This window comes from Lolium perenne, chromosome 2 (assembly GCF_019359855.2).
Source record: "Lolium perenne isolate Kyuss_39 chromosome 2, Kyuss_2.0, whole genome shotgun sequence".
Taxonomy (NCBI): domain Eukaryota; kingdom Viridiplantae; phylum Streptophyta; class Magnoliopsida; order Poales; family Poaceae; genus Lolium; species Lolium perenne.
This window is the reverse complement of record NC_067245.2, coordinates 34052887-34078646: the sequence shown is the minus strand read 5'-3', so window position 1 is coordinate 34078646 and position 25760 is coordinate 34052887. Positions and strand designations below refer to the sequence as shown.

The following is a 25760-nucleotide window of genomic DNA, read 5'->3' as shown; positions in this document are numbered from 1 at the left end:
AAGAAAATATGATGACACAAACAGATTTTGTACGTGCGGATTACATCACGAAAGAAAGATCTTATTTCGAGCACACGGGTATAGAAAACAATGGACAAACATAGGTATGAGTGTGTCCAGCTCAACTTAGGTCGGTATTCGTGTTAAAAAAAACTTGGGTCAATATTAGGCTGAGTAGCACCATCGACGATGAATTTATCTTTTTTGTTTCTCAAGCTCCATATCGAGCTTATTTCTCAGAATTTTATGGAATAATAGATAAATATATATTATAATTTGTATTTTATTTTTCATATTCTTTAGCTTGTTAAATTTTAGCTTCATCACACCATCAATTTAGACATTTTGACGATGGGCTTCGTGGTCTTGTGAGTGACTCAAAATCACACCCATGGGCCACCAAAGCCCACAAACTGTAACTAGAGATACATTTCCTTGTCTCAATTGCCCTAAAAAAAAAAAAAAAAAATCCTCGTCTCAACGCCGCGCTCCCGCCGCCGGTCATGGTGCCGGCGAAAATCCACCTCCGGCAACCGCAGTGGCAGCCTGGCAGGAGCAGCACCGAGCATCAGGAGGCAATCGTAAAGTCTCCGCATCCGAGCTCGTAAAGTCCCCCTCCTTTTCTTCTCTCCCAGCCTCCCTCTCTCTGCTTTTATCTTCCTTTTTTTTCTTAATATTTTCTTTTATCTTCCTGATTAGAGAGGTTGATGGTGATGGTGTGCAGGATTCGACTATCAGTATAAAGATGCTGGCCGTGAGGCGGAGACCGCCAGACATCCTCACCTCGCCGACGTATTTGATCTGCGGACGCTGCGGGCTCTCGGTATTTCTCCACCGCACCTCCTCCTCCACAATCCGTGCAATCCTTGCAACGCTATAAAAACCATTAAGTAGAACTCCTAAATTAGTTAACTGCGGATAATGAAGCTAGCTAGTGCCTTTGGGTGGTTATCAGCAGCATATCCAATCCTGCTAGTGGCTCAACGCAAAGTGTTAATCTTAGCTTTTTGGGTGCAATACTATTACTATACCAGTGTTTTGTTTTGAAAGTAAATCGGGCAACTTGTTTGCATTTTATACATATATTATCTCCTCCGAGTTTACAATAGTGTGAAAACAATTACTAAGAAAGTCTCAGGGTCTTAGGCTGGTGCCAACGCAGGCGGCAGTGCGGGCGGTACCGCCCGCAGCAAGGCGGTAGCGGGGCGGTAGGCGGGCGAGACGGTAGCGGTGGGCGGTGGTTCCACCGCCCGGCGTTAGGGCGCGGTACCGCCCGCCTATAGCCCGCGTTGGAGGCGAGAGCGGGGCGAGAGGGAGGCGATAGCGGTGCTAGTGGGGGCGGTAGGGAGGCGGTAGGGAGGAGAGAGAAGTGAGAGCTGGCACTATAGCCCGTGCACTGGCACCGTGGGGTGAGAGTGAGGTGAGAGTGGGGTGAGAGTGAGGGAAAAGCTGACGTGGTGAGGCTATAGTGGGGTGATGCATCGGCACCAGCCTTAGGGCATCTCCAACAGTGAGTGGATATTTGCGTGCTGTAAAACATCGATGCACGTGCTATCTGGATGCAACCCGCGGTGGTAGCGCGTCCTTCGCCAGAGGCGGCAAACAGCGCTGCAAAACAGAGCGTCGAAACAGCCTCTCCATAGGCGCACGATGATGAGGCACCGGCGACGGTCCTCCTCGGTGACGAGTTGGGGCATTCGGCCTCCGCGAGCGACTCCGTCTCTAGGAAGTTCATGTCGCGCCGCGGGCGGCCGATGCGCCACGCAGCCGCGTCGTACGCGCGGGTGGCCTCCTCCGGCGAGTTGTATGTGTCGAGGATGAGCCGGAAGCCGGCAGCGTGGAGCTCGACGTAGTAGGTCCCGTTGGGGCATAGGCGCGCGCCTCGTAAACCAGAGGTGCCGCGGCGGCGAGGCGGCATGCCGGCGCCGGAAGGGGAAGAGGAGGGAACTAGCGGGGCGCGCACGAGAGTGTCGATGGGGGGGGGGGGGGGGGGGGGGGACAACGGTGCTGAAAGTTCTGGTGTGTGGCACGCGGCTCGTCTTATAGCGCATGTTTCATTCGGCGCGGGAGATTTCGGGCGCCAGATAGCACAAATGCCCGCGCACGGTAAAGATTTTACAGCGCACGCCGAGTTGGCGCGGTATTGACAGGTTTTTTTAGCGCTGCGCTATTCTAGCGTGACTGCTGGTGATGGTTTGCTAGGCAGCCTGAGTTCGAGACTCACTTCTATCTTAATAAAAAAACAACGGGGTGCCTCCTCCTGTTGGTTCGTTTTTATAAGTTGTGCCAATTGCCAATTCAGGACTTCATGTGTGTCTGCAAAAAATGATTAAAAGGGTATGTATTTGATGAATTTTGGCTGGTGCAGATGATATGGCATGAATTACATGCATGAATTTCCGGAAGGACATTTAACATGTGAAATTGTGGGACATTAATTACACATGCATGCTCTCTGTACTGAAGTGAAGTGGTTGCATTTGTGCCGTGACTACTTTCGTTGTAGTTTGTACTTTGTAGTTGCAAAGTTATTGTACCCCCTGACGTCAGGTACAAATCAAAGGGGGAAACAGGAAGCAGAACCACCTTGGACATGCGAGTCTAGAACTTGGCATTGAGTAAAATTACCGAATTAACATTGCATGAGCTGATAAGTAATTGCTCATCATGAAAAGAGAAAAATAGTTGTGGACCATCAGCTAGTAACACAGGAGTTTGTTTATGGAACTCACGATCCATCACTGAAACTAGGAAGCAAAGGCGCGGCGGCACGCCGCGCCCATGGAGCTACCTTTAAGTATGCAAGGTTGATATTAGCTGTTTTTAAGTACATATTCGATGATTTGCAGAGGACTTTTATGACCGTGAAATACATCTCTTTCAAGGTTGGTACGTACTGAAAAAAAGAATCGACTTAGTTACATAGCAGAAGCATTATAAGGTAGATAATTTAATCGACGACATTGTGAAAGTTGCTCCATATTTAGTACTCACATTAGTTGACAGAGCTAGCAGATGCTACACCGCGTTGGTGCGTATTTTTCCTGCTGGACTGAGCCAGGTGGTGAAGTTATATATTCCTGCTGGATTATAAGGATTATATAATCGATGGGTCTTTGTTCCAGAGGGGGTGAATTATGTAGCTGGTCTAATGTACATTACTGCAACATAGATAACTGATAGCATGCTAAAGGTAGCTGCTATAGCTGCTGCGGCACAAGAGGTGAGATACAGTCTATTGGGTAACAGGTGATAAGATAGTTCGTGGGAACTTGACAATATAAACCGAGTACATATATATATATATTAGATGACGCGCAACTGTAGTCTATTTCGCTCAATGGAAGGTGAAAGATAAGTATAATATGTCTGGTTGCTTCAATGCAAAATGGGGATTCCAAATAAAGGGGAAATGACTGTAAATTGTTGCGTGATAAGCAAAAAAGATACAAATATTGACTGACATTATGTTCTCCTGGACCTATGAATAAGTTTGCCAACCAATAATACCTAGAAAGAAACACGTCTTCAAGGCAATGGAAGAAGGGAATCAGAAATGGGCGGACTGCATTCTGAAAGCCCTCCAAAGAACATGGCAATCCCTAGTTTCATTTGCTCATAAAGGCGTACATACCAGGCCATGCATCTCCTCATCCAGATAAATCCCACTTCGTAGCTGAAACAACTACACAAATGTATCATGGCATGTACTCTGAAGCACACCAAAATTGAATCTCAAATGTACAAAATAACTGAATAAATGGTGCAGCGTACTTGGTTTACTTTGATCAATATATAATACAGTACCATATACATAGGGCTTGTTCTCCCGCTCTTATTCAATTCGTGTACAATGTCCAAAGAATCCTGCAGGCTGCAACCGGTAAACATATTGTAGCTTCCAAAAGAGAATCAAGTATACATTTATAGCAAAACACAAAGGAAACACTTCTTACATGTATCTCTGGTTTAGTCTTCTCTTCGAGATACTGAAATAATTGTTGGCAGTAACCTCTTTCAACACTCTCATCACCCATGGTTTAGTACTCCCATCATCTCTTTTTGATATTTTGAGTAACTTACTAAACAACAGTCTGCATATTATTTTTTTTAGACCTTGCATGAAGCCATCAACTTCTCCAAGATAATATTACAATACCTTATTTCCTTGTCTTGTCTCTAATTTATTGACTAAATTTTCATTTCCACAACCTGTAGTCGCTTTCTCTAACTCAACAGGACATTCCTCATTCTGAGATTTAATAAGACTAAAGAAATAGCATGCCACCGGAACAGGAGAAAACTGACGATTTAATCTTTCATGTTTGTTCCATCCTAGAACGCTTACTGTGGAGGTCACATCCATAAAGATTGTATCATCAACGGTGAAAATTCATTGTATTAGATTTTTAATTTAATCAGTTAAGTGTGTTCCTTTAATTTTATTATAAAAGTATTTGACCAAAATCCACATGCAGACCTGTTATTACATCTTCAATGTTCCCAAATGACTGTTGGGATCTGGACAAACATCTTTTAAGATCTTTTGGCTTGATCTGACAACATCCTAACTCTACTACCAACAGGATATATGAGATCAGATGGAGAGAACCGCACCTGTGTCCATGCCCTATTTCTATAACAACCTATAGCAAATATCAATGATCAACAATTGAAAATTTGGTTGTACCAAATCAGTACTAATTGGTGTAGCTAACAGTACCACATGATACATGAACAAAATAATATTTTTGAAGCAAACCTAATCTGAATGAGGACTGAACAGACCATGCCTGCATAAGAGATCAAGCCGTCCTAAATCAAACCAAGCTGATAATTGATTTCAGTCCTGGAGTCCCAACCCCAACAATCACGAACCTTTTGCTCCACGTTGTATTGTCTAGCCGTGTGCACAAAGCCTAGTCACAACGGAACGGCGACCATGACCACCGTGTCCACACCAATCTACGAAACGATGCGGCAGCAGCAGCTGTACCTGGACAGCTTTTCAAAATAATTGGATGAGAAGGGTAACCATATATCGAAACTACAGCAACATACTAAGAAAATGATCAGGACCACACATCAAACAAAGACATATGAAATGTTCTCGATATTTCCTTTTTTTAGTTGCATGTGTACCTGTCCCTTATGAAGTCAAGGAGGAGCACCTCACTGGTGGTTATGATCCATGGGATCCGTTCGAGGTTGAATTGATACACCTCTAAATCTTGCAAAGATTTAAGGGGCAATATTCATCCAACAAACAAATCCTTCCAAACCTATCATCAATCACTTGGCAAGTGCACCAAAAAAAACTGATCTAAACTACATGGTATATATGACACAAAAATCGTGATCAGTTAAACTGATGCAGGTCAGAAAAAAAGTGTGTGCAATAATCAGAGACAAATGACATCAGACGTTTGCCTTGGGGATGACCTTGATGGTCATCCTGACCCTTATGCTCGCCTTCTTTGCCTTGATGGAGCAGGTGCAGCCCAATTGGCCGCGGCCAACCTTGTAATCGGGCTTGTACTTGGTGAAGAAGTGCTTGGAGAAGCCGAAGCCTTTGTCCAAGCCAACATGTGAAGGATGTGCTCTTGAAAGATAACATTCTGGTAGTAGCGCCAGCAGTTTAATACTGTAATAAATTGAAAAAATGTGCCAGTACATGTCTGGGTCATTATACCTGAATAATAAGTGGCAGCCATGCCCACAAAAAGTACAATAACATAGTCCTAAGCATGCCGGCAGTTCAAAGGGAGACTAAAAGGTAAAGTGGACAATGCAGGCAGCAAATCAAATATAAGGCAGAGTAAATACCTGATAGAAGCGTTTTGTGTATTATGTGAAAATAGAGGGAAACTCTTGGGCTGCGGATTAACCTCATGCACTTTTGCACGCTGATTATTCTGTAGGGGCAATGTTTCTTCTGGAATGCAATTAATTTTGATTTTCACTACTATCGATAAATGGCTACTGTAAATGTGGAGAAAGTAAAGGCAGCTGACAAACAAAAGCGGCTTATGAAGTTCTTCAATCTGAAATTATGGATTGCTGAATAACTCCCACATCCCATGATTCTAGATGCACTCAACTCTTCCTAACGAAAAAGAAACAATACAAAGGAGTATTTGAGAGATTGAAATCACCAAGAAAACTGACCTTTTCCTACAGAGAATTACACCAGCAACTGCACTACTGTACTCTCTCCCCATGGGGACAGTACCCCCCACCTATCGCATCTGCATGGAAGACGTCAGCGAGGGCTGCCTCGCCCCAACATATTGTCCCTAGCCTTCATAACCAGCGCCCTTTCCAGCCTGAAATCAACCGCCCTGCTCCTGTCCATGATCCAGACCGGAAGGCCAGCAGCCGGGAAGAGGGGGTGTGGGGGGGGGGGGGGGGTGCAAAAATAGGGGCAGGGGCGAACTCGCGGGGGAGCTGGGAAGAGAAAAGCAGGATGAACTCGCTTGGGGCAAAAATTGGACACAAAAATCGGGGAAGAGGCGAACTCGCTCGGGAAGGGTGGAGACATGTGCAAGGCATGTCGGGGATGATCCATGGCGCCGCTCCTTCCTTGCAGCTCTTCCGGCAGGGCGAGACGGTGAGGAGGCCAATTCCGCCGGAGCGCTCGAGGTGTGGCGAATGGATGGAGATGGGACGGCACCGTGCCCGACTAACAACGGAAGAGGAGATTGGGGCGGCGGCGGCGATGGAGAGGAAGTGGGAAGAGGAGATTGGGGCGATGGCGGCGGCGATGGAGAGGAAGTGAGAAGGTTATTCGTATTTTTTTCTTTTGGAAATTTATGCAGCGAGGACGTGGAGCTCCTGGATCGTTCTACGATGCGCGAACGAACCGCTTTGACCGAGCAACCGAGAAAGACTCGCAAAAGTAACACGCCAACCGGTTACCGGTAACCTGGTGGCCCAAAAAAAATGAACACCTAAAACGAATTTCGCTAAGAGATCGAGAGGAGGGCCGCGTGTCAACTCACTAGTGGAGCAAATCGATGGAAATTAACCTCTCTACAGTACCCAAATCGCTATCAGGTCTCTAAATTGATTGAAAATTATATAGTGTATAATAAGAAATATAGATACACACATCATCATATGGATTGACCAGTGGGAGATGGGTCCTTCGTTTGTATTATTACATTCAGTTAAACTTACACGCAGGAAGGACGGCTATGTATTCGATAATGGCGATAAAAGATACTTAGATACACGCAGAAGGATGGATGTGTCCTTGTCTCGTGCCGCCACAACAACAAGGGTGCACACGATGGCATCTGAATTAGGAGTAATAATGCTTGAAACATGTGCTTATAAATCTTCTTAACGCTCCACCTGCAAGGAATAAGCCAGAAAATAACTTGAGGGCAAGTTGTTGATCCTAAAACTAATCATTCCAGACAAACAAGGCATGTAAGGATATAGAGCAAGTCACAAATAAGTTAAAATGAACTTAGTTGTGAGCATCTCGCTCCTTGTACTAAAAGTATGTGCACGGTAAACTCTAACTTATGACTGCAAATAGTAGTAAAACAAAGAACATGAAAGAATGATGTGAGGGGCATAGTAAAGCTACCTCACATCCTCTCCGCTCAAGCTCCTTCAGTGTTGTGTCATCTCCAGAAATCAGGGGCTTACTAATCAGTTTCAGGTTCTTGAGGGACGGAAGGTGCAGCAACCCCTCAGGAAGCTTCCTCATCTTCTTGCACAACCAAAGTTTCAGGTGGGAGAGCTTTGGCATTGTCCCTTCCTCCATCCTCCACTCCTTAATCGAGAACCTATCAAGTTTTAACTCTTGCAGACGAGGAAACCCTTGGGCAGAACATGACATGATTCGGCCTTCATACCCCGACAACTCCAAAACCACAAGACAGGGAAGCTTCTCCAGGATCGGCATCGGGTCTAATTCAATGACATCAGCTTCTAGATAGAGATGCCGTAGTCTTTGTGGGAAGTGGTTGCTTTCAGGAAGCTTATTGAGCACACCGAAATTGGCCAGGTGAATATCAACCAGGTGAGGCATGTATGCAAATATATTCAGCATCTCCACATGCATGGGCCTCATCACCAAGAACAAGGTTGTCAATTGTCTCATCTTTTCCAAAAACGTCACCAAGTCATGATAGCAATATTTAGTACCAACCGATGCACAAGTCAACCATAAGGTCTGGAGATCTTTCTGTTGCACACTCCTTGGTGATGAAAATGCAGTGCTCAGGTAAACATGCCGTAGAGTAGGGATATCCCAAAGAGTGTTTGGTATCATTGAGTCCAATTTTGTTTTTCTGAGATCTATAATCTGCAAGTAAAGGAGTTTACCAATTGAAGAAGGGAGTGCTACATTTTCACATCTTGTCAACCTAAGACATCTTAGGTGAATGCACCCACCAATTGCCAGAGACAAATTTTTGAGGTCTGAGTTTGCCATGTGAAGAACTCTCAGGAATCTCAGCTTAGGTAGGGATATTGATGAAAGTTCAAAGCCAACCAGAGTTCGTAAATTAGGAGTTGCTGGCTGCAAAACCTGATCACTCAAGTTTTGGAATGAAGCACGATATGATATCATGCTATCGGATGATGACGCTCCCATATGACCTGCATTTTTTGTACAGTGCATGCACAGTAAGCAAGAAGCCACATATGAAGGTATATATTGAAACAGAAATAAGGGCTATATGAAAAGAGAGGAGAGGGAGCCTCACATGCAGTTTTGTCAATCATATCGAGAAAACCGTCTTCTCTTGCTTCTTCTATGCACCAGTCACGTAAGATATCATGGATCCTTATTCTTTCAATCCATCCATGTGCCCGGCTTGTATCAACAACTTGGACCAAACTTCTTTGAGCCAACTCAGTTATATACTTACGTGCTGTTTCTTCTAGTTTATGCTTTGGTGTGTGTGGAATGAAGCATTCTGCTATCCATAATTCAATAAGGTCCGACATAGATATCTCATAATCCTCAGGGAAAGCAGCAACATAGAGGAAACACGATCTTAAATAATGATCTGGTAGGTCGTTGTAACTGCGAGCTAGTATGTTTCGCATCATCTGTCCGTCTTTGGTTGATGGCCAACTCAAGAGTATATCGCACCATGTATCTTTGTTCAGATTTTTTGATAGATAACCCCCAAAAACTGCAAGTGCAAGTGGTAATCCATTACATTTCCTTGCAAGCTTTTTCCCTAGCTCTTCAAACTCATCCACATCACATAGAAGAAACCTGTTATAGGATGGCAAAGCTTTGCTACTAAAAAGTTCCCAGCTTTTCTTTTCATCTAACTTCTTCAAAGGATGAACATGGGTTGGCATTTGAATATGATTTGCAACATCTTGTTTTCGTGTGGTTAACAGTACTCTACTACCATTAGCTACATCTGGAAAGGCTTTAACTGTTTTGTTTATTTGCTCCCATGTATCTGTTTCCCAAACATCATCAAGAACTACCAAAAACCTTTTTTTCGACAGATAATCATGTATCTCCTTTCCCACCTCATACTCATGCATTTGAAAATCATCTCTGGCTCCCATTATTTGTTTCATAATATCTCTTAGTAAATCAATGCCTTTAAACTTTTGAGATACAGTCACCCAAGCAATTGTATCAAAGTGACGTTCTACTCTTGATGAAGTGTAGACTTTTCTAACAAGTGTTGTTTTTCCTGCTCCACCCATGGCAACTATGGAAATAGCACTAAGAGTATTGTTCTCTTTGTCAACTAACTTATCCACTATTTCTTTGTACTCATCCTCAAAACCAAAAATGACAGCATCATCTTTAAAGTTTTGATGCATGAGACCATACTCTCGTGGAAACACATCCTCAACATGACCCTTGTCTAGAACACTAGTATCCAAATCAATATTCAAACGGTTCGCACTATCAAATATCTCACTGATCTTCCTTCTTATACGTTGGACTTCAGCACCAACTTTATGAAGGGTAATCAGGTCACTTGGTAAGCGAGCATACCTTGAAATGGCACCCATGAATCCTCTCGTCAGTCTGTTTCTCTTCTCCATGTAATCTGCAACTTCAAGGACATTCTCAGATTCATATGCTGCATCCCTGATCTGGCTGACCCAGGTAGCCACACGTTCATCCCCTGATCTCCATTTAGCATCACCAGATTTCAGGTAGCACTTTAGCCGCTTCAGCTCATCTTTCAAGAATCCTACTTCATTAGTGACACCACATAAAAATGAGGTCTCCCGAACTGCAAGATTGCTCACGTTCCCTACCACGGCTTTAACAGCGGATTCGGCCATTGATTGCCCCTCCCTATATCTGCTCCCAACTTAGCTTGTTTCTAGAACCAATATATATTGGTAATTTCCTATTTGTAAATTTTCGCAGAACCAATAGCTAGAACAATTATTTGGAGAACCTCTGTTTAGCATGATTATGACTGCACCCGAGCTTCCAACTCCACCACAAATTTTTCATGGCCGATGGACCTGACGGGAGTGAGAGCTAAAGGTTAACCGGACACTTGTACTTAGGAGGAGAATAGAAAAGGGGAGGTACTCACCGATCGAGGGGATGCCTGCCTTCTCCTTTAAGCTCGCTCTTTTGGTCTGCACACTGTGATTTGCTACTCTGCTCCCACAAAATTTTCAACGGCGGCCAGCATCAGGGAAGTCCCTGGCTCGGAAGCTCTCTCTCTCCCTCTCCCTCCCTCCCTCTCTCTCTCTCTCTCTCTCTCTCTCTCTCTCTCTTAATCATCCAAGTCGTAGTAGAGAGAGCATGTTGCTGCTGGAGAGACACATATCAAAGCTTGGTATTTCTGACAAGTAGTAATGTTTTGACAGCGAAGTATGCCGTCATCAGGAAATACTGAGACCTATGACTGTGGAATGACTAACTGGTGAAGATAGACCAGTTCCTTTGAGATATTATTCGATAGTTATCATCGGTCACCAGTTGCTTATCTTTGACTAGGAGGGAAGAAGAAGCCTCAATCTAGGCATATCTGTGGCACCAGACGCAATGCTTGGGCGGCAGAAGCAGCAGCTCCTCTGCCATCGTTGGAGGAGTTGTTTGATGTTGTTCTGAACTACTTACATATCCAGCCAGTAATAGGTATGCAGCGAGTCACTTGCCCACTTGCATTTCCAGTCATTAATAGGTAAACCTTTTCAATTGAACCGTTCTTTGACGAAGAAAGGGCATTTGACTAGTTATCTAGTAAAACATGATTGGTGCTTGCAGCAACTGGTACTGCCATAATTCATATAATCCCATGTTACTACTGGTGTTGCATCTGAATAAAGTACAGGTATGGGTGGTTCTCAGATAATAAGGTAGTACCTGTTAGACCAAGCATGTACCAATGTCACAGAACCTATCAAAACGCAGGAAATTACCACATGGTTCAGTTAATCGAAACAATATTAAGTGATATTGACCAGGTGCTTCACTTCCTCATACAGGTGTCCATATATCGGAAGTTGTTGTCCTTGAAGAAACTGATCCAAGCGTTGACCCCTAGCATGGAGTCTTTGTCATCATCATCATTGTCATTGTCATATGATGTTCTCTTGCACACGTATTGGTGCTGACCGTGTATGTTCATTCGTGGTGCTCCATTGGAAAGTACCGGGAAACTACATGACGATTAATTACATACATGACCACATTTTTTCTTTCACTTGTGAATTGACTCTAGGAAGCACAACTCTAAAGCAAGGAAAGAAACAAAATTGTCGTCGACTTACTGACTTGTTCGTTTTAGTGCACCAACCATTTATTTGTGTAAATTAAAGTTCTGCTGGGATCTGCCCATACTTGATGAGAGCCTAGCTGGTTACTGCACCCTAGGTGCGGTTCTGGTTGTCACCCAGAAATGAAGCTTTTGTTCTTTAACTATGACAGAACATTCTGCTGTTTCTGTTATTTCAAATTCTCTGAATTTGTCTTTTTTTCTGAATTTGAAAGAAAACTCTGATTCGTCTTATAGGATATTTGTGCTGATTTTAGACTCAGCATCACACTCGCTTGTTGTGTAAAAGGTTGCTTGAATTGATCGGATTTAAGCAACCATCAACACCAACAATCAATCAGTGGTAATGTTCTTCTGCTGGTTTGCATAAGCAAATGCTATGGAAATCTTCGTATTTCAAATGCCTACTAGACCATGGAAGCGCGCGTTGCTGCGCCTGCCTATATTTAAAGAAAAGGGAACACAAATTTATGGATATTTTAACCTTTTGTATAAAGGAATTGAAATATGTGGTTATGATGGACTACAACTATCTCACAGACGGGGACTTTTCATGTGGCCTGTCAAGGTAGGACCTGTATATTCTAGTCTGGTTAGATTCCATTTATTCATCTTGTTATCTAAATGGTTAGTGGAAAGATAATGGAATGTTGCTAAGTTACCATCGGTGATGTTGTTAATTAGTATTAATCAATTCATTGGCAAAGTGTTGAAAACCTAACTCATACATGTTAGTAGCATAGTGACTGTCTAAAAAATGTTTGTAGCATAGTTCCCCATGTGTTTCATATATGTCGATCTGAGAGGATTGCAAAAGGAAACAAGGATCAATGATGAGATTGGTTATTTGTAATGACGTCTGGAGTATATATTATAGAGATATGTTACCAGCTAACTGTATTGGTTACAGTCATTTCTCAAATAATGGTTTTACTTATTGCGTTTATTAACAGATAATCATGTGATTGTGCACATTTCACGGAAGGTGATCTGAATGGGAAAACTAAAAGACTAATACTCAAAGTCTGCTTGATAATTCATGTTTACTTAATTATCGTGAGCATGCAGCACAAAGAGGTCTGCCATAGAATGGTTTGCTCCTCCTCTCTACCTGCACTATGAACAAACGCAATATTTTGTTTGTTTAAAAGACATCACGACTAAGCAAATATCATTCAAAAAATGATGGGCTTGCATATCCAATCTGAGTCATCAGAGGACACCATGGGATTGCATCAAACATCGTATAGTTTGCACCAAAATAATCAATTCGGTTTAAACAAGAGCAGACTGCAAATCTAGAAAAAAAAGGCCATGGAGGCAAATCAAGAGGGACGAAAAATCCTAGATGATGGGCACGACACAACAAAAGCTCACCATAAACTTTGGTCATGGATCTGAGATACAGAGAGATGCGGGGAGAATAATCAGTTTCACTTGAGCCTCTCTTCCAATGAATCTTCTTGAAGATGATAATTTATGACCAAAGATCTCCTACCAAGAAGAGAACTGAGATCTAACCTGCAAACCACTTGATAATACTTCCAGTAATACAAATTCTACAATTATTGAAGACCATGGGATCCTGGATAGCAAGTCAAGCATCCTACTAACCTTCAGACCACACCTCCCATGTGTGACTAATTTCAGCGAGATGGCTATTCAGTTAAATCATTTAGTCACTCGAAAAGCGAAGACCATATAAAGTGATTTCATCTATAGAGAAAGCTAAAAATATACAAGATGATAATAAGGAGGTAAAGCCGAACAAAATGAAATCTCATTGCAACCACACAACTGAAACATTCGCAAACATGATACCAACAGAATTGCAATCGATCATTACATTTTTCAGGCCAAACACAACAGGTAAACATGAATATATCATGATGCGAGGAGTGTATGTGCCTTCCCAGATCGTAAAGTCAACAGGTAAACATGAATATCATGAATACAGTGAAAATGCAACCATAGGACCGATCTGTATGAAGCCTGGTTGCATTTTCACCTGTTGCATTTACGATTTATGCAAATGAACTTACGACCGATCTGTATGAAGAGAACTAAATCATATTAGAAAAATCTGGAATCCAGGAAAATGTACCTTGTTAACCACAACAGCGAAGATGACTTGATTTTATTGACATCTCGTTCATAAATTTATTAACAACTACCTTTTCACTGAAACTTAAACAAATGTTAGCAGCAGTTGTGGGCGGGCACTGGAGAAAAATCTGTTACTTAGTGTTTTCGCCACCCAAGATCAGCATAGCAACATGAAGATGGATACTGATACCATCTATTATGAGGTATTATTTTTGTCATATATAAATTAGACTAAATGGTATCATTACAGATGAGGAACTCCCTTCTTCCCTGTACGATTTTAATAATACCTCTGGCCTGAATTACTTGATGCAGATCAGAGGCAAAGCAAGGCCAATCAAGTGTTTGGTCCGCGGCAAGTAAATGGGGCTGGAGGGAGTATATTCGATCTTTGATTTGATAACTTACTGTGTACTCGTTGAAGATCAATTTGTTTTTCTTTCTGGGTAAGAATTTTTAGCGCTAAAAGAGATAATACGCTCGCTTTTTCTGAAGAACAGCTCATGAATTCGTCTGGGATAAAAATCTAAGAAGCTCCATGCAATACATATCAAATGTAATGAAAAAATATGATATGAAATATTAACTAAGAAATGAGTGAGAAGAGGTAAAATTGCATAAATGGATGTACCTGTCTAGCAGCCAGGGTCTCAGGTTCTCAGATGAAGATCACACGTACAGTCCGTCTCTCTGAGACGTTCCTGAATACTAATCCCAAACAAACAAAAACGGCAACCCCTGAAACAAACAACAGTAGGTCAGCTATCTGCTACAGGGAAGGAGGAGGATGGAGGCAATCAAGAAATTAACCCCAAGCAAGAGCAGAGCTGAAGAACAATGCGAGGTCGAAGGCGAGACTGAAGAGATAGGGAAAGGAGAGAATAAAGGATGGTTGGTGCCGGCACATATATATGATGAACAAATAAAAACGGTAGTAACGCAGGGTTTAAACACCATAATTGAGGAGGCAGAGGGTCGAATTTTATACTACCACAATGATTATGAAGCTGCCGACGGTTTCTTTTCAATCGGTATGGAGAGCAGTCTGCAGGAACGGAAGGGGAGGCGTTGCTCTGAATGTGGGCCGGGTCCACATGCGAGTAGATGAAGCCTAGGCACGCATGGAGCAACCCCACGTCACTGCCTGCGCGCCATCCGCACAACGGCGTTGCCGGCGCCGGCGCCGGCGCAAAAAGGCATCACTTTCACAGGATTCTAAATCCTCGCGGAATCGACGAAAATTAGCAACCAACACGAAAACAACGTTGCTAGCGTTACACCTCCGGTATCTTGGCCGGCGCAAACCGCGTGTGGAGCTAAGCGCCGATGAGGCAAGCTGTAGGCGGAGGCCGCACCACACTCCGCAGTTCCATTGTTTTCACAAATCCGGCCGAAATAGAACTAAAAAACGCTAAGATTGTGGCATACCTATCTACTTTCGTTGTTTTCATCTGGAAGTGGGAGTCCGAATTCGGCATCGGCATCGCACGCGGAGGAACAATGGCGGCGCATGCGAACGGGAAGGAAGAAGATGGACCTTTTTTTTCGTAGACCAGTACGTGAGTACATCTCAATTCTCAAGCCTAAAGTGCATGGGCCCAAGTTATATGGTGTGGTCTAACTCAATTTTGGGAGTAGCAGCCCTAGAATGAGAATGGGCAGATAGAACAAGAAAAGGCTTTTTTAAGGGAATCAATGCTTGTTCGGGAACGCAGTGGCTGTTCACGATCAGTAAAAACGTTTTGGTTGGTCAGATCATTCAATCGGACGGCTCATAAGCTGAAATCGCTGTGGAGAGGTCTTGATGGTTCCATTATACTGTTAACTAATGTGCTGGCATTTCAACATGATGATTCACAACATCTTGGTTTCGTTTGGACTACTGAACCCAAACTCTGGCTCTTAGACAAAGCTAAGGCCGGATCAGATTAAACTTTTGTCTAGGCCCATGTAGTTCAGGCCTGGGCCGAGAAACACGAGTGACAGGTGGGGCCCACGGAAATGCTTGGAGAGAGGTAAAAAATCAAGGGGTCCGAGATATCCTGTGGCTTCCCCGTGCTCTCGCCGTCGTTGCCGACCACGCGGACGGACGGCGGCACCGCACGCCGCAGAGGAGAGTGGAGTGGGGAGATTCCGAGAGGAGATGGCGAAGCGGCTGCGCGAGGCGGCGCCGTGGGCCGAGTCGCCGGGCTCGCCGGCGAATAGCCTGGACGACGGCTGCCTCATGCATATCTTCAGCTTCCTCTCCCCGATCCCAGGTTCGATTTGCTTCCCCCGCCTTATCAGGAGAGAATCGGCAGATGTTTTTACATGTGTGGTCGCTTCGCCGCCTGATTGACTTCGGATTGGGTTGAGGGTTGGTGGGGAGGGTAGGAGGTTGGACAAAAAATGGAGTTTGACCTGCTTCTTGGGGGGTGCAAGATAGGATCATATGGCGACTTGTTGTATTGGACACTGATTTCACGCAGCCGTGCTGCTAATTAGTGGGATCTGGGGAATTTCTGTTGGACGTGATGAGATAAATACCTTCAATAATGAAATATGTCTCTAAATTAGATCCTGGATTGGATGTAAGACAAGGGAGTTTTTGCTCAATTGGCTAGCAAACTGCCAGAGTTTGATCACGTTTCACACTCTGAGATTGACAAACTTTATAGGTTGACACCATATTGTCCAACCTAATGTGTTTTGTGGACTGCCGGGGAGGGGATTAGAGTTAGGTACTGTTCTTACATGCCCATTGGTTAGTTGCTGGTTTTGTGGAAGGAAAACAAAATAATCTTAATATATATAGGCCACAATGGAAATTGATTTGGTGGTTTTGGAAAATTTGTCTCATTATATTCCAGATAACAAAACCTAACTTGCTGGTGATGTCCTTAATTGTGTTTCTGCTATCTTTTCTGTTCCATCAAATATGGGCTTTTTTTAGCATTTCATTTTTGAACCTGCAGATAGGTATAACACCGCCCTCGTTTGCCACAGATGGCGCTACCTTGCATGCCATCCTCGGTTGTGGTTGCGTGTCGAGAGGCCACTTAGAAATGTAACGGAGCCTGGAGTTTATACGACTCTTGCGGCTGCTGTTTCTGCTGCTAGGTTAGTTTTATCCATCTGATTTTACATTGCGGACTCAAGGATGTTGTAGATGACCTCTACTTTGCTGAAGGCCTGGTGACACTATTCTAATTGCTGCCGGTAGCACCTATCTGGCATGCAATATCCAAATAAAGAAGCCTCTTTGCATTGTAAGTTTTGCTATCCACGTTCCTTGTTATCTCAGTAGATTTTTTTCTTGTGAAATGTTCTCTTGTGACTGTCGGTGCAATTGTGTGCTTATGTTTGTCATTTTCTATTCGATCAGATTGGCGGAGGTGAGCTTCCTGATGACACTATATTAACATGTTCCCGTGGGTCTGAGAAGTACGTCTCTTTCTTCTGTTCTTGTATTTCCCTGTTTTTTGTACTTACCTACTGCTGCTGCCACTCCCCCCCCCACCCACCCACCCAGACACACACACACAAAGAGTGCAATTGATATACTCGATTATGCAGATTCGTATCATTCACATTACCCGACCTGATGACTAGGGTGCTATATGCTAGTGCTGCTGACACCACACTTATAAGGGATGCTCTGTTTCACATAGCAGTTTTCTCTCTCAGAGCACTTTCTTCCTTCTGTTTTTTGGTCACACTTAGTTGAAAACACCTCTTGTGGGATGTGCTGTGGTAGAAAGGAAAAAGTTTTTAGATACACCTGAATTTAGATTACTCTAAACTAAGTAACTAACAATGTGGAATGTTGAAACTGGGGATTATGTTTATATGTCAGTAAACTAAGTTGGTATAGAAGTTCAGTTTGCTTAGGAAAGTCTGCAAACTGCTATGTGTTGCCTATATACCTTGCCATTTCCCCACTTTATCTCATGTCTTTGTGCACTAACCTGTGTAAGCAGTGCCTTGGAGTTCCTATCCACCTGCAAGATTGCGAACCTCACTATTAAGGCGGAGCTGGGATGCTGCTTGCTTCATCGAAGCGGCAAGTTGACTATTGAGGAATGCTTACTGCAGTGCGAGGAAAATCCTTTGGACTATCTGTCCTTCCCTATAGTTAGCACAGCGATCGAATACAATTCTCTATCGTTGCTCAAGGAGCAAGGACATGGCCTGACTGTCGTTCGCACCCGGATCGAAGGGGGTGCGAAAGCTATCAGAACCAACGGAACCCTAGCATTGCAGCGTGTGCGGGCCATCTACGCCCGTAGCTCTGTTTTCTTCTGGTTCGAAGTAGGAGAAACGTAGGGATTCTCTGTAAACTAATAAGCTTTTGTATTCTGTATCAAAACTAGTGTTCTGCAAACTGTTGTCTGTTGTAAACTATGATGATAGATTGTACTTGACATTTGAATTATCAAGGGCATGTTGTCCTTTGCAAGTGAACCGTGAAAAGTTTCGTGGCACCTCGCTTAGTTGGTTGTTCATGCCGTTCTTCATTGCTAATTTCTGTGATGACCTACTGTACTAATTTCTGTGCGGATCACTTAGACTAGGGTCTAGATACATTCAAATTTATATAAAGTTAAGATTCATAGGATGGAGGGAGTACTAAAGATATAGACCATTTTAAAACCTCGGTACCCGATTGCTATGGATTCTTTGCTGCTTGGTTCATGCATTTACGTAAGTGTAAATTCTTGTGTTGGGTGTGGTGATTTGATACACAACACACACATGACAAAATGTTAATCCAACGCAGGAGTGCTACCTCTGTTCATAAAATGATGTTGAAAGTTTTTTTTTATATTTAGATGTATCTAGACACCTTTTAGTATATAGATAACTTTGAATTTAGACAAACCTTTAACATCCTTTTATGAATGGAGGAAATAAGTAGTTTGTATCTCTTAGAGACTGAACTCACTGAAACTGAAAATGGTGAGTTCAGTCTCCCAAAAATATGAGGTTAGGTTGATTTTGGCACTCCCGCATAATAGAACCTGTAATTGAAAAACTGAAATTAATTTTTTGCGGGGGAATTTGGTGATGCACACATATTAAGACGATAGTTGTTGCTCTGATTGAACATCATACTTACATAATTTGTACTACGCACATAAAATTAACTTCAAATCCTCCGCAGCGCGACCTAATTTCACCAAAATTCGGCCCCGAGGGCCTCTACGTGCGGCGGCGGAGGGGGTGGCGAAGGAAGGCGAGGCGGCGGACGGCGTTGCACGGCCTACTCCGAGTCGAGCTCGGCGATCTCGAGCTTCACGCGGCGGACGCGTGCCTCCCGGCGCGCCGCCTCGTATTCGTGGACCTAGCGGACAGCGTCGGCCTCCTCCTGACGGAATCGTGCTTGAGCCTCCGCCTCGGACACGGCCGCGACCTCCGCGATCACGGCTTCCCCCTCCTGGTCGTCGTGGACGTAGTCGCCGGGGGAGAAGGTCGGAGCTGGCGACGCGTCCTCCTCGTCCTCCGATCTGTTGTCGTACACCGGCGAGGGAGGGGGGCACGACCCGCCGGAGGAGGAGCCCTCGCCACCGTTTGCGTAGCGGGCGAGCTTCCTCGGGGGCTTGAGGCCCCAGTTCGTCCACCGGGGGCACTGTGCATGTGTGCGCCCTCGGACCGGTTCCATTGCCGGTGCTCCGCCTCCTCGCGAAAAACGGGGGGCCGCTGCGACGAGTCTCCTCCGCCCAACCGACCACCTCCCCTCGCGGAGCTTCTGCGGCTAGCCATGCGGAGGTCGTGGTGGAGCAAATGCGGAGCTGGCGGTGGCGTGATTTTTCGTCGGAAGAGGTGTAGGAAGACGACGGAGCGGCGGCCGCATCGAAGGAAAGTAGGGTTCAAAAATCGAACTCCACTCCGTGGCTTGTTTTAATACGGGCCGCTGCTTCTAGCGGGGTTTTTGGTCTCTGTTAAAGTTGCTCTTAGGCTTTCTCCACTACTAGTATTTTAATCCAGTATCGTAGCTAAAATGCTGACGAGCCAAATTGCGAAAGTAAGCAAAATGTTGACGAGGCAAAATGCTGAGGAGTACGGCGCGCCGAGGAGTACATACTTTAATTGGCACTGCAGTCTGCAGTGTCGATGTGACACCGCGAACTGTCTGAAGCAGCGGTGCCTAGTTAAGACATGGTCGTTAAGTACTGTCCAGTATACTACTAAGTGCGTACTAACTCTGTGATTAATCACACACCGATCTCTGTCCTTTGCCTTTGTACCGGAGCGGGGGAACGTACAGTAGGTAACCCACACTGTAATGTCCTCATTGTTTTTTAACCTTTGGAGATGGATTTTGTGCTTGTTACTGCCGGCTCAAATGAGGTAAACCACGCAGGTAAAAAAGGGTTAGCAGCTGGATCCGGTGCAGTTATCGGGGGGTGTCATTCAATCAATAGCTTAAATAGGTCGTTGGCAGGTAGCAATTCAAACCGGCCTCAACGGTCGGTAATCCCAGACCCACTGGACCAGTGAAACAAATTCACGTGTACTGCTCTGCTAAAATAACAACGGTGGCTCCCTCCCAAGCAAGAATTACTGTTGCTCAGTCGACATAGTAAACGACATCTACTATCTGACTGTCTTCCTGCTGATTGATTTTGTTCTGACGGAGTTTTTCATTCTTGGCAAGCCGAGCTTCGAGCGTTCAAATCTCTTCTGTCTTTTTACTGCTGCTCTGCAGCTAAAGCTGGCTCTCTGTGCGCGGTCTCTTTGGCAAGCGCCAAAGCTGACTCCCACCATTTAAAAAGAAGTTGAACTCTGAACTTCTTTTCTCGCCGGCCGGCAGATGCCGTCCGACATGTCACCGGAGCAGGCCTGAGACCGAGGCGACAGGAACAACACACACGGAGGACACGCATTGCTATTTTCCCTGCTTTTCCGTCCCCTGTATTTTGTCACCTCTCGCTTGACTTCTTTCAGCTTGCAAGCAAAATAAAAATCACATCTTTTCCCCCCTTTGAACTCTCACCATCGATCTTCGCCGGTCTAATTTCAGTCCTTCGTTCAGTAGGTCAGCAGAGGGGCGGAGTAACTGCTCCTCTTGACCGTTGATCCCCTGGCGATCAGGCCGGCGGCGGGCCCACGCGCCTTCAGATCACTATTAATGAACAGAGATTTGGGCAGATATAAACAGCCCCTCTCCCTCCAAACCCCGAGGACGAAAACTCTCCTCACAAGCTCGGCAGAGAGAGACGGAAAAAGGAAGGCTTTAATTCGAACGCGTTCGCCTCTCGAGCCCTCCGCCGCAGTATACATCACGCCAAACCCATCCCATCCTATCCAAGGTCAAATCCCCTCTTCCTCGCCGGCTTGCTTGGCCCCTCCCTGGTTTCGATCGCCGCCGCCGCCGCCGCTCCGTCCCTGCTGAGGTATTGCGCTTTCTTTCCTTGTTTCTTGGATGCGGGGTTGGGTTTCTGTGGGATTTTGAGCTGCGCGTGCGGGTTTCTGGTTCGGATGCGCGCGCGAGATGGGGAATGCCTGGCGCGCGGGTGGCGGCTGCCGGCCGCCGGCCGCCGGCTAGGGTTTTAGGTCCGAGTTTGGGGATTTTTGCGGGGCTGGGGGCTGACGGGGCTTATTCATGTCGCTGATCTACTTGTTGGGACACTTCAGCTCGGGAGACGGTCAATTAGTTGTTGCACATTACCCGGTTATCACCGCAGGCGTTCGTACGGCTGATCTGCCGGAGTTTGCCAAACTTCAGTCTGCTAGGTTCTGTTTCTTTTATCGCCAGTCGTTCGTACATAATGGTGTAGTATGCATTCGTGCCGTATCTGGATTCTAGAGTCGTGCATGCGTCTCTCTGATGCTCTAGCCTCATGATTCGGTCGCTGTACTGTTTCTGCATTCCCCATTGCCAAGACTCATGATTTCTAATCGGGAAAGGAAAACAAAAGATTCAGGATTTCCGTTGGCTGGCAATCATTACAGTTCCTGCATGCCGTTAGCATCTCCTTACATGGGTTGGAAAGATGCTTTGTGTGGTGGAGGTGGAGTGTGGACTGCCCCAACACTTCTTGTTTGGGTTGTCTGTTGCGACTTTATGCAGCGGTTTGTTGGCTTTGAGTGCAATGCAAGGTGTAGTGGAGGTCCATGGGAATGTCACCACCTTCTCGGCCTTCCCCTTCCATATTCTTCGACGCCATCATTTCTGTTTCCTCCTCTGGCAAGCTTGCTATTTTCATGTGAAGCAGATATAGCAAGATTAGCTGACAAACCAACATTTCCCCTACTTTCAGTTGATGTGTTTGTGGAAATGAGGATGTGGCACCCGATGTGGTTCTCTGCTGCGGGTGGGCACTGGCTTTTTTTTAGCAAAGTAAAGTTTGTAAGCAGTACTTGAATTCGATTGAAGTACATGGATAGAAACCAAAAAAAAGTAGAACGATTATCTGGCCAGAAAAGTTGAACCAAAAGTGCAGTGATGACTGAAAGCCACTAAATCTTTTGCTGAAAAAGCATTTTATGTTTATTTGTTGGGTGTGTAGTCTTGTAATCTAACAAGACTTGCTGGTCAAATCTCACAAGCCTGTTCTGAATTCCAAGCTATATATGTGCTCATGATTTCTGCATTGGTCATCATCTTCTTTACATAATCTAACAAGAAATGATGTCTGCGAATGAGAAGGGTTTCTGTTTTCAAAAAATAATAATATATTATTTCTCATTTACTTCCAAGCTTAATGTTTCCCCTTGATTTCTTTTTTCCTCCATACAGGATTCTGTATCTATAGGGTTGGCCATGGCATCAGCTGCTTATCTTGATGACACCGATGCTGAAGTTATTGACCCTCCAAAGAACGAGATGTTAGATGTCGCCGAACTCGTCGGTGATCTTATCAACCATTCACCGAAACCAAATATGATAGTTTCTAGCAATGTGCGTGAGCTACTGGAATGCCCTGTGTGTTTGGTTGCCATGTATCCTCCAATCCATCAGGTTTGCCTTTTTACTGAACTGTTTTCGTTTAGCTGGAGCATCTTGGTTGCACTGTACTAGTATTATTCTAGGATTTTAACTTGCCATGTGTATGTCTGTATACATGTGATCAAATAAGAACGTGCAGTTGTAGAAGAATATGAAAATGCTGGTTTACCTTTAACGTAGGCAGAGCTAATATATGTTTTCTGTTGGTAACTTATCATAAAAATCTCTTTCATGCTGCCGCTAACAAGTGTCATCCCTTCCTTTATGGTAACCATCCGATGCATCAGGACCACCTGTGCTTAGCTCTTGATAACATTTTGAACTTGCACATCGCCATGCTCTTCTTTTTCATTTTAGACGTTGTTCAGATTGTATCTTGTCAAATGATTCTCCTAGGAGGGCCTGATAACTGTTTTGATTATATTGAATTTTCTCTCCATACCCTTAAGCTCAGAAAAGAAATTGAAATATGAATTTGTCCATAGGTTTTTTAACAATTTTTTCACATTTGTATGTGCAGTGCTCCAATGGCCATACCATATGTTCTGGATGCAAGCCAAGGGTTCATAATCGCTGCCCAACTTGCAGGAGTGAATTGGGTAACATAAGATGCCTTGCTCTGGAGAAGGTTGCTGCATCTCTAGAAGTTCCATGCAAGTTCCAAAACTTTGGATGCTTGGGAATATATCCCTATTATTGCAAGCTGAAACATGAATCCCAGTGCCAATACAGACCCTATACTTGCCCATATGCGGGATCTGAATGCACTGTCGCTGGTGACATCCCATATCTAGTGAATCACTTGAAGGATGATCATAAGGTTGACATGCACAGTGGAAGCACATTTAATCATCGTTACGTCAAGTCAAATCCTCATGAAGTTGAGAACGCCACATGGATGCTTACGGTAATTATTACCTATCTCTGTATTCTGTGATCTGAAACACTACGGAAAGTTAAGATTAAATTGATTGGACCTATAAATTTTGTTTTCCTTGGATAATAGTACATTACTCCTCACGACCCTCTGTCAATGATCCAGACACTGCAAAGTTATACAGTATCTATGATAGTATTTGACAACATGAGTATATATTTCTGATTGTGTTCGTGAAGTGCCCGTGTGCTTAATGGCGCAGTGAAGCTGCTCATGACAGCGCATGATTGGTTGCTAGCTTCAGCTTATTGCTCAACATTGTTGAACTACTGGTTTGCAGCTTCTGTCTTTTGTTTTTCTCCATGGTAGCTAACTCTGGAATATTTGTACAGGTTTTCAGCTGCTTTGGCCAGTACTTCTGCCTGCACTTCGAGGCCTTCCAGTTGGGGATGGCGCCTGTCTACATCGCCTTCCTCAGGTTCATGGGAGACGATGCTGAAGCTAAGAACTACACCTACAGCCTGGAGGTTGGAGGCATTAATCGTAAGATGACCTGGCAAGGTATCCCTCGAAGCATCAGAGATAGCCACAGGAAAGTTCGGGATAGCTACGACGGGCTCATCATCCAGCGGAACATGGCCCTGTGCTTCTCTGGTGGCGACAGGAAGGAGCTCAAGCTGCGGGTCACTGGGAGGATTTGGAAGGAACAATGAATTGTAACTGCATGCTGAAACGATGCGCTCCTTTATTCTGGCGATCCAAGACAAACTGAAGCTAAATGCGTAAGTAAATCGGTGCGAGGACTTAATTAGGACTAAGTAATGGTGTGTAGATTTGTCTTATGCCAGTGAGCTTGTAGTAGTTCAAAATGGTTTAACGGATGGTTGTCAGTGAACCGAGGTGGTACTGATGATGTGGTAGAACTGGTTGTCATGTGAACCGAGGTGGTACTGGTGTGGTAGAGCTGGTTGTCATGTGAACCTAGGTGGTGATGTGGTAGAGCTGAAGGCAAATCTCCTGTTTTTGCTTTTTACAAGAGCTGGCTGGCCATTGCGCCGCCGTTTTGGGTGAGATATTGTTGGTGATTGTGGAATGTAAATGATGTAGCTCCCCTCCGTATGAGACTCTAATGATATCAGCCCCTCCGATTGCTTTGAATCCCTGGTGTTGGTCATTGAGACGGCCGTTTCTAAGGCTGCTCGGACTGGAATTTTTCTTTCTTTTGTGCATCAGTTGGCCACAACCCCGCAGCTTTACTAGATCATCAAAAGTATATATAATGAACTTCTAGCTGCATCAATCAGAAGACGTTTTCTCTCTTGAGATCATCAAGAGTTCTCCTGGATGAATTGATCACTATTCACCAGGCTTACATTAATGTACAATGGAGAGGAAAAAAACGCAAGGAAGGAGGTTTACTAAGATCATGCAAAACACAGTCAACTATAAATCAAAAGTTTTCCTCTCTTTTGAGACATCAAATATCCTGGGTGAATTGATCACTCTGTGTGGGAGTGCTACATCAATCAAACGACTGCATGAAGAGAACAGCTATAGAGGACGACATGATTAAGGACCCTTAAGATCCATATGTGCATGAAGAAATCAAACAGTAGATAAGATGGATTAAATTAAAGCAAGTAAAGATAAGAGGAGGGAAAAGCAAGAACTAGACAAGAATTAATCAGCCACAAACTCAAGACTTGTTCTTTACTTTAGGTGATCTTCATAAAGAACAGAAGAAAGGTCAAATAGGGCCCTGACCCTCCGTGTCGCACCCCAGGCGGCACCGGGGACGAATCCCAGCGCCGCCGCTGCTGCCGGCCTTCGTGCCGCGGTGGCGGCGGCTCCCCGCTGCCAAATGGTGCCGGGGGCGTCTCCTATCTCGGGGTAGCGCGCGGACGCCAGACTTGGATGGGGCGACGACGGCGGTTCGTCGGGCGCAGTGGAAGCCGAGCGGCAGCCCGGCCGTGGGGTGGCGAATCGGGGCCTGCGCGCCCGGATCTGATGGGGAGGCGGGCTGTGGCGGCGGCTCGGCAGATGTGGCGGCGCTCGGGCCATGTGGATGGCCGGGCGGCGATGCGCGCGGTCCTCGGCCGAT

The 25760-nt window shown here is 44.8% G+C and overlaps 3 protein-coding genes and 1 long non-coding RNA gene across 5 annotated transcripts; 3 read left to right on the top strand and 1 right to left on the bottom strand.

Moving 5' to 3' along the window:
• Positions 1–462: 462 nt before the first annotated feature.
• LOC127331766 (uncharacterized) lies at positions 463–11744 on the top strand. Of its 2 annotated transcripts, XR_011750852.1 has the most exons (4): positions 463–604; positions 725–823; positions 10964–11104; positions 11455–11744. It is a non-coding gene; the product is annotated as an uncharacterized lncRNA (long non-coding RNA). The 2 variants fall into 2 exon arrangements; XR_011750853.1 differs by lacking the exon at positions 10964–11104.
• Positions 7147–10338, bottom strand: LOC127331765 (putative disease resistance protein At1g50180). The gene is made up of 3 exons (XM_051357952.2): positions 8724–10338; positions 7598–8616; positions 7147–7356 (listed from the first exon to the last, which is right to left on the bottom strand). The coding sequence occupies exons 1-3, from the start codon at positions 10288–10290 to the stop codon at positions 7345–7347; spliced, it is 2598 nt and encodes an 865-aa protein (XP_051213912.1). The 5' UTR covers positions 10291–10338; the 3' UTR covers positions 7147–7344.
• A 4150-nt stretch (positions 11745–15894) lies between the features above and the next one.
• Positions 15895–18313, top strand: LOC127331764 (F-box protein SKIP5). Its single transcript, XM_051357951.2, has 5 exons — positions 15895–16108; positions 16805–16949; positions 17020–17098; positions 17215–17273; positions 17810–18313. The coding sequence occupies exons 1-5, from the start codon at positions 15994–15996 to the stop codon at positions 18153–18155; spliced, it is 744 nt and encodes a 247-aa protein (XP_051213911.1). The 5' UTR covers positions 15895–15993; the 3' UTR covers positions 18156–18313.
• Positions 18314–20998: 2685 nt separating this feature from the next.
• Positions 20999–24817, top strand: LOC127331763 (E3 ubiquitin-protein ligase DIS1). The gene is made up of 4 exons (XM_051357950.2): positions 20999–21226; positions 22573–22794; positions 23303–23689; positions 24052–24817. The coding sequence occupies exons 2-4, from the start codon at positions 22597–22599 to the stop codon at positions 24370–24372; spliced, it is 906 nt and encodes a 301-aa protein (XP_051213910.1). The 5' UTR covers positions 20999–21226; positions 22573–22596; the 3' UTR covers positions 24373–24817.
• Positions 24818–25760: the final 943 nt, after the last annotated feature.